The sequence below is a fragment of the Mandrillus leucophaeus genome, unplaced genomic scaffold (assembly GCF_000951045.1).
Source record: "Mandrillus leucophaeus isolate KB7577 unplaced genomic scaffold, Mleu.le_1.0 Scaffold1, whole genome shotgun sequence".
NCBI classification, from domain to species: Eukaryota; Metazoa; Chordata; class Mammalia; order Primates; family Cercopithecidae; genus Mandrillus; species Mandrillus leucophaeus.
Window position 1 is genome coordinate 16,056,562 of NW_012098097.1, and position 8,822 is coordinate 16,065,383.

At 53.0% G+C, this 8,822-nt stretch overlaps 1 protein-coding gene across 1 annotated transcript in view; it reads right to left on the reverse strand.

Moving 5' to 3' along the window:
- DCXR (dicarbonyl/L-xylulose reductase) overlaps positions 1–7,847 on the reverse strand; it is a 14,221-nt gene extending 6,374 nt beyond the window's left edge. Inside the window, exons 1-2 of the mRNA XM_011969582.1 lie at positions 7,734–7,847; positions 7,399–7,494 (exon numbers count right to left, since the gene is read on the reverse strand). Coding sequence (XP_011824972.1) covers positions 7,399–7,494; positions 7,734–7,847 — 210 coding nt within the window. The remainder of the gene's footprint in view (positions 1–7,398; positions 7,495–7,733) is intronic.
- Between the last annotated feature and the right edge of the window lie 975 nt (positions 7,848–8,822).

Genomic DNA, 8,822 nt, shown 5'->3' on the forward strand with positions numbered 1-8,822 from the left:
TTCGTCTCCCTCCATGCCCCCTTTGTAACTCTATTTAGTGGCTCAGCCTTCAGTGAGAAATTGGAATGCATGGCAGAATCTTGCTGCTTTTAACTTCTAATGTGACCATGGGCTCCTGGGAGCCTAATGAGAAGGTGCCGGGTCTGCCCTAGTCTTTACATTCTTCAGCTCCTGTCAGTCTGATCAAATTGGTATTTGGTTCCTCCAAAGTGCGGCAGCCCGTGGCCGATGGCCTCTTGGTCTTGCAGCCTTGGCCATTTCCTTTATTGCCTTTTGAACATTTACCTTTCTAGTGTCCTTTCTTTTTGCATCTTGCACATTAATCTCTCTCTAGCCTTGTCCGGCTCTTGAATCCTTGCCTAACTTGACTTCTTTCGTATCTACATCCACGTCCACGTCCTCTCACATTGCTAATTATTCTTTTTTACACTTACTCTTGGTCTTTCCTTTTCTTTTGCTCTTTCCTCGTTTTGTTTCTTGGTCACAGTTAACATACACCTTGGCGGCCACTTTTCTGGACTAGGTGGTATTTGTGCCTGCAGTGTCTGCTTGATGTTACCCTGGGCTTGCTTTACAAATGAAGTATTCACTCTATACTGATTTCCAGCAGCCTCGGGGTTAACTGGGGTGTAAAGCCAGAATGCTTTATAGAGTCGCTTATGAAACGGACTCAGGCTCTTGTCAGCTCCTTGAAGCATTCCTGAAATCTTTTTTTATATGACTTGCTTTTTTCTACCAACTCTTAGCCTCTGCAGAAGTGCTTCTCAGTACCTCTGCAAACGCTGAAGCTGAGTTGCATTCTCTGGGTCTTTTTTCCCCTTTTTCCTAGAGCTTAACAGGCTCTTTATGTAATTTTTCATTCACCTGGAGGGTTAAACAGGCATACCGAGAGTCAGTGTAGATGTTTACAGTCTTACCTTCACTGAGTTCTAAGGCCCGAATTAAAGCAATGAGCTCAGCTTAACAGCAGTGTCCAGGGTTACCACCGCATACTCTGCACATCTCTCTCCTTGTGGGTTGATGAAGTTGTTCCCGCCCACGTATAGCTCCTGGTCTATTGATGCCCAAGGCTGGTCCCAGAGGTCAGGTCTGCTAGAGTAAACTTGAGTCCAACACCTCTTCACAGTCATGCTCGACAGGGCTCTAGCTGCCATGCTCGACAGGGCTCTAGCTGCCGGGAGCAAGGTGGCAGGTTCAGGGTGTTTCCAGTTTAGTAGATCAATGGTTGAAAAGGGCTGATAGATGAAAGTCTGTTGCCCCTCCGGATGTGGGCCTGGTCATTATAATAGACAGGTCCTCGTGTCTCCCTGAGAGGTATTTGCATAGCTCGAGCAAGACCAGATCTGAGACGGGCACTTGACTGTCTTGACTTCCTTCCTTGGCTTCTTGAGGCTCCGATCCTCTTCTTCGAGGTGAGACCAGGGGCATGTTAGCTCCTGAATCTAGTTTCTGAGAGGGCTGTTGGCCTCGGTAAAGCGGGGTAAGCTGGGACATATGGAGAAATAATTTATATTATCTCTGGCGGTTTCTGCAAAACTGGCTTCCCTTGCTGTTTCTGGGACTCCTTGTTTAACTCTGTGTCTGCTGGTGAAGCTGCTCTTACTTTTACTTTTGGCTTTTTTGCAATAAGCTGTTAAACAGGGCTAAATTTATGCTGATTTTGTGTATATTATATTTAACCATGAGTCAATATAAAGGGATTTGATCTAGGTACACTAGCTGTTCTCCGACCCCTGTCACCACCTTAAATACATGGCCAATTGTTCTCTGTCTATAGTTCCTTCGGTGGGCCGTCCAACACCAACAGAGGGCAATTCTAATTCACACAGAGTTTTTAACCCCTAGAGAGTTAACTTAACTCTATAATCTCCTGCAAAACCTTTCTTAAGGTTCTGTAACATGCATTTTAATAGAGTAAGTTTTGGTGATTTGATGACTTTCCTTTTATTTTTCTTTTCTTGATTTTTTGTTTTTAAACACAGTTCCTAGCGGAGTGGGCTTACTTTGTGTCTGACCTATTTTTCTCTCGAGACAAAACAACATTCACACTACAAGAAGGAAAGGGTAAAAGGTCACTCACTCGTCTAATTCACACTAAATCAAAATCAAAACTAAAACCAAAGTGTCGTTAAAGGAACACCTGTTCGTCAAGCAATTTAAACCAAGTCAAAATCAGAACCAAAACCAAAGTGCCAATAAAGGCATGCCTGTTTATCAAACAATTCAAGTCAAGTCAAAATCAACACTAAAACCAAAGTATCAAGCAATTAATTCAAGTCAAGTCAAAAACAAGAACCAAAGTGCTGGTACAGGCACCCCATGGGTGATCAGGCCACGCTTCCACTCAAATGGAGTGGGCAAGTTCCAAAGACCAGTCTTACCAAGTTTCAGATGTCCGGACTTAAAGTGCCGGTTCCTTCCCGGTGTTCAGCCACTGTGTGGATCCTCCATGGGGGCCTGCTGTGCACTGCTCTGAGGAGGTGTTCCACGGGGGCAAATGCCTACCTGGGAGCGTTCTCAGGATCCACATCGCTCAAGCTGGTCAGAGTCCCCCACAGGGATGCTCTACAGGGTAGGCATAAGCTGCCTAAGGGGCTGCCTCGACCATCCATTAATCACCTCGATTCCCAGTCAGGGAACCAATAAATGTAGCAGGATGAGCCACAAACAAAGCTCCTGAGGCACCGGATAAAGAAGGAAGAGGTTTTTTCTTCGTCCGGGAGCATCAGCAGACTCACGTCTTAAGAGCTGAGCTCTCTGAAAAAGAAATACTTGGCCTTTTTAAAGGCTTACAACTTTAAGGGGTCCACGTGAAAGGGTGGTGATAAATGGAGCATGCGTGGGAAACGTGACTGGGGGCTACATGCATCAGCTAACAGAACATAAAGTTTTACAATGCTTTTTTTCATAGTGTCTGGAATTTACAGACGACACAAGTAGTTTAGGTCAGGGGTTGATGTTATTACTACTACTTTTATTTTAACTCCTAGGGCCGAGTGGTGGTGCCAAGGTTGTCTGGCTCTTTATCTTACTTTTGTTTCTTTCTCTCTTTCCTCCTGTCTTGTGAACTAGGCAAGGTTGTGGGGAGGAGGGCAGCAGGAGTAGCAGTGGTCTCCTTCCTTAATGCCTGTCTTACTTTAATCTCTTAATCCTGTTATCTTCGTAAGTTGACGATGTACATCACCTCAGGACCACTGTGATAATTGTGTTAACTGTACAAATTGATTGTAAAACATGTGTTTGGACAATATGAAATCAGTGCACCTTAAAAAGAACAGAATAACAGCGATTTTTAGGGAACAAGGGAAGACAACCATAAGGTCTGACTGCCTGCAGGGTGAGGCAAAAAGAGCCATATTTTTCTTCTTGCAGACAGCCTATAAAGGGATGTGTAAGTAGGGAAGATATTACTAAATTCTTTTCCTAGCAAGGAATATTAATACCCTGGGAAAGGAATGCATTCCTGGGGGGAGGTCTATAAATGTCTGCTCTGGGAATGTCTGTCTTATGCGGTTGAGATAAGGACTGAGCTACACCTTGGTCTCCTACAGTACCCTCAGGCTTATTAGGGTGGAGAAAAACTCTGCCCTGGTAAATTTGTGGTCAGACCGATTCTTTGCTCTCGAACCCTGTTTTCTGTTGTTTAAGATGCTAAGCAAGACAATACGTGCACTGCTAAACATAGACCCTTATCAGTAATTCTGTTTGCCCTTTGCCTTCTGATCTTTGTTGGACGCTTATCAGTAGTTCTGTTTTTTGCCCTTTTAAGCATGTGATCTTTGTACCTACTCCCTGTGCTTACACCCCTTCCCCTTTTCAAACCCTTAATAAAAGTTTGCTGGTTTTGAGGCTCAGGTGGGCATCACAGTCCTACTGATATGTGATGTCATCCCTGGCAACCCAGCTGTAAAATTCCTCTCTTTGTACTCTTTCTCTTTATTTCTCAGCCGGCTGACACTTATGGAAAATAGAAAGAACATTCATTGAAATATTGGGGGTGAGTTCCCCCGATAGGGGACCGTGGGCACACCTTTCACCCTGCATGAGGCGATTGAGCCTGCAGACCCTGATGCCAGCCCACTCCACTGCAGACCACACCTGAGGACCAAAGGGCAGCAACTCTTCTGCAAGGAGAATCCTGCTGTCCATGGCCCTTCTCTCCACACCCAGCCAGTCATGGGCGGAGGACAGACAACAGCCTGCACACCTCTCCCCTGCAACTCTGGCCCCGTCCTTCAGCCCAGCTCACCGGCTCTGAACCGGCCTGTTCAGAAAAATGAGGGGCACATCCTGGACCTGAGGCCCTCCATAGGGAAGGTGGGGCTGAGAGTTCCGCTGGGACTGCAGAGGTAGCGTCGTGTTGCAGCAAATCTGGTTTATCCTCAGCTTACCCCAGAGAACGCACAGCGACTTCTGGATGCGCCTCTCACTCAAAGCCACCCGTAAGAGGCTGCCCAAGTTGGAGGTCCAGCTCCCAGTTCTGCTGAAAGAGAACCCCTGGACTGAATCTGGGCTCAACAGCCCTGCAGCCCAGGCCTGGCCTGAGGGTCTTGCAGGCCCTGCAGTTTTCAGCTGTGCTTGCCTCGGCCAGGCCCTGGCGTCACCATACCATCTAGGGAGCTATAGGCCTGAGGTGGATGGGAACAGGGCCCAATGCTGGGCAAGAGGGCGGAGGGCTAGGGGCCAGGATCGGGCCCTCCAGGCAGTGGTTGGGAGGGCACAGGGCACAGGGTGGGTGTGGGGGATGCCAAGGGTGCTTCTGACCAGCCAGCAGGACTCATAGGGCGCAAGTCTTGAGCCACAGATCTCAGGACCAGTGAGGCCTGGGTCACTCTCCTGGGGGTATGTGCAGGCCGCTGGAGGGGTCTGAGCAGATGGGCCTTCCAGGAAGGACAGGTTGAGGGGTGTCCTTCCCTTGGCTGCTGGCAGGCAGAGAGCAGGCTCCAAGGGTAGGGGCAGAAAGCAGAGTTTACAGGGCAGTCAAGCGGGGGTTGGACTGGCCGCAGTGCCAGGTCTGATGGGGACAATGCACTTGGCTGTCCTCCAGAACAAACCAGGACCTTGCCTCCTGCTGTTCCTGGCCACTCTTGCCTCCGACCTGTCTACCTCTCCGGGCCCAAAGCCCCAGATGATGCAAAGGCCCTACAGTCACCAATTCCATACTCCTGGCCACAGAAGGTCCTCAGGGCAGTAGTTCTAGACTTTCCTACCATGACCCACAGAACAAAGTAGCTTTTACATGGAGGCCCAGTGTGTGCAGGTGCACACACACATCTGTAACTGATCCTAAGGAAGGAGACCATTACTACTCCTGCTGCCCTCCTCCCCCGACCTTGCCTAGTTCACAAGACAGGAGGAAAGAGAGAAAGAAACAAAAGTAAGATAAATAGCCAGACAACCTTGACACCACCACCCGGCCCTAGGAGTTAAAAAAAGTAATAATAATAACATCAACCCCAACCTAAACTACTTGTGTTATCTGTAAATTCCAGACACTGTATGAAAAAAAGCATTGTAAAGCTTTTTGTTCTGTTAGCTGATGCAGGTAGCCCCCAGTCACGTTTCCCTCGCTTGCTTGATTTATCACGACCCTTTCGCGTGGACCCCTTAAAGTTATAAGCCTTTAAAAAGGCCAAGAATGTCTTTTTCGGGGAGCTCAACTCTTTAGACGTGAGTCTGCCGATGCTCCCGGACAAACAAAAAACTGACATTTATCAGTTCCCCAAATTAAGCATAAGAAATTATAAAAGTATTATTTGGGAACTGATACATGTCCACATTAAAATGAAATCTTTGCAATTTATGTTCCTCTGCCGTGGCTCCAGCCGGTCCCTCCGTTCGGGGTCCCTGACTTCCTGCAACAGTCCCTGTTTCTCCTGTTCTTAGCCTCATGGCAGCTAGCCCAGAATCCTGGTCTGTGCTGGTCCAGAGAGAAAGGCTTCCATTTATTAAAACTCATCCACACCAACCCAGGGGGGACAGAGTGGGTGGGGGAGACAAAGGTGGTGTCACCATAGCCCCTGACGTGGACGTGGGGGAGCGCAGTGGGGCGGTGGGTCTGACCCAAGCCTGGGTGAGCGGGGCAAGTGTAGAGGCCGTGGAGGTGCTGGAGCAGGCGTGGCCTGGGAAGGGCGTGGTGGGGATGGCAATGGGGCAGGGAGTTAGCAGGCCTGTTAGGGGCAGAGTCTGGGATAAGTAGGGGCATGACGGACGAGCTGCAGGTGACTACTGAGTGGGGTCGTGGGAGGAGGGCCTGGCACAGGCCGGGTGGGGACCCAAGGGTGGGACAGGAGCATGACCGTGGCATGTCCGGAGCCTGGGCACAAGCGGGGAGGGTTAGTGGGCATGATGGGTCTGAGCTGGGGGAGGCAGAGTGTGGGTTGTGGGCATGCACAAGGCGTGGCGTGGGGGTGAGTCAGGAGGAGGTGGGGCTGGGGTGGGACTGGGGACTGATCAAGAGTGAGGTCCGGGCAGGGAGGGGTGGGGCCTGAGCGAGGGCAGGGCCAGGGTGGGGCACATGAATGGGCTGGTTGTGGGGGGTCAGGAGGAGGCAGGGTGTAGGTGGGGCGGGAGCATGAGTGGTAGCACGGCAGGGGCGGGGTCATGAACCTGGCATGGGTGGGACACCGACCCTGTCGTGGCAGGCCTTAGCTTGGGGCGGGGTCAGGGCAGGAGCCCCTGGCTGCTCTAGATGACTGGGTACCTGGTGTCTATGAGGGTGTCCAAGTTGCTGGGGAGGTGCTGCAGTCCCTGAGCAAGAAAAGGATGCTGGGGAACAAATCCTCCACCTCTGTGGAGGCAGCGGCCTGTCAGGGCAGTTGGACTAGGCTCCCCAGGTCGCCCCACTGACAAGGCGACGCTGACCTGCCGTCTTCCTCAGTGGGTGGCACTCATCTTCCAGCAGAGCTGGGATGGGACTTTCTGGTTCTTTCTGGTCCCTGGCTGTCAGCACCACCATGGAGCTCAGGGAATCACCCGGATCTGGGAGTGGAGCCAGAGGTGGTGGCCTCAGCCTGTGCACCAGCCCCCTGTCCCCACAGTCCCTGGGCACCCCCAGGCCTGAGGGTACTTCTTGTGTTTGGCCAATTCCCATCCCCTCTGCCTAGAGCCTTGTGTGGTCTCCGTTCTCCCCATTCTCATCACCAGCCCCCAGCCCTGCCTCCCAGCACCTGCTTTGCACCCCTAAGGCCTGGTCCCCAGCCCCACCCCCACAACCACCTTGTGTGACCCCGGCTTGGTGGCCATGGCTTTTGTCAGCATGGGCTTTGCACCCCTGGTGGCCTGCTGAGGACAACACTGAGGACCTTTAGGGACTGTGCCCTCCTTCCAGGGAGGCCCATCTGCAGAGCCAGGGGCCTGCTTGATGGACTCAGTGTGCAGGTGGGCAGAGGGACTCACTGTAGGTGATGGGGTTGGGAAGGCAACATGGGCCACGATGGAGATTTTGACCATGGAGCTGGGCACTCCGTGGTCCGTAAGGCCCCAGACTATGATCTGAAAGCAGAGTGGGGGACAACTGATCCCACCCCACCCCACTCCCACCCGGCCCACTCAGCGATGGGCCTCCCCCTCCCACTGGCTCACCTGGGACACCTGGGGTGCAGAGCACAGATTCATACTGAAGGACCTGGCAGGAGAGAGTGACCACGGCCACCTCCACCGGCCCATCCTCAGCAGCTCCCGTGCCTGACTGTTGTCCCTGTTTCCCACTTGTCACAGGCCTCCTAGGTAACCTCCAGGAAGGGCTGCAGCAGGGCCACAGCACCACTGTTCACCAGCAGGTCTATGGGGCCCACGCTGACCAGCACCTGCTCAGCGGTCTCCCAGTGACCCAGATCCACGCACATGGGATCTAACCCGCAACGCTGTGGGATGCTGGGCAGTGGCCTGGGGGGTGGCCTGCCAGGTGGGTGATGCATCCCTGAGGGTGGTGGGTGCAGGCACAGGCCACACCAAGCTGCATGCCTCATCTCCTTGGGGAGGCCAACCAGGTCAGTGCTGGTGCGGCTCACAGCCCCCACTCTAGCTCCCAAGGTATGCAAGGCCTTTGCAGGGTTCCACCCTGTCCCTGGCAGTGTTGGGGACTCGGTGGGTAAATGGCCCTGCATGTGTGGTCAAGGCTGGGGTCAGGGAAGCAGGCAGGAGTGGGAGCTGCGGCCTCACTGTGACCAGTAAGGGGCTGGAGGCCCAACAGTGGGCAGAGCCCGAATCTGACACCCAGCTGACCAGTAGCAGGACTAGGGAGGCCCCCGAGGGCAGCCCCTCCCACTGGACCCAGGGAGGAGGCCTGACTGTGCACTCTGGGTCTGGGGGTTGGCCTGGGGAAAAAAAAAGCTCACTCCTCTCTTGGGGGTCTTATGTTGACCACGGAGGGGCTGGTGTCCTGTCCCAGTGGGTGTCCTGTGCCAGCCAGGGTGGAGAGCAGCTCAGGGCCAGGGCCCAGGGCCTGCAGTGAGGGGGTGGGTTCAGCTGCTGGTGGGAGCCTGACCAGTGGGACTCAGGGCCTGCACCAGGCCTCTGTGAATCTTGCAGTCCGGCCACCTTGCTCTCCCAGCCAGCACCTCCTGCACCTCCACCTCTCCTGCTCACACCCACCTTCCCCTGCCCCAGTCACCAGGGCCAGAAGGCTGCTGAACTTCAGCTGCGTGGTGCTGACTCCCAGCCTGGTCCTGCAGTGAAGACAGCATGTGCAGGTTTATAGGTCTAGGATGGCAAGTGGGGCCAGGTGACCTGGAAGGGGCACCGGGAGGTGAGCAGGGCAGAACCATTCCCCTCAAGAGGTAGCCCTTCTCACCCACTCCCTAGGCCTGCCAGCCAGAAGC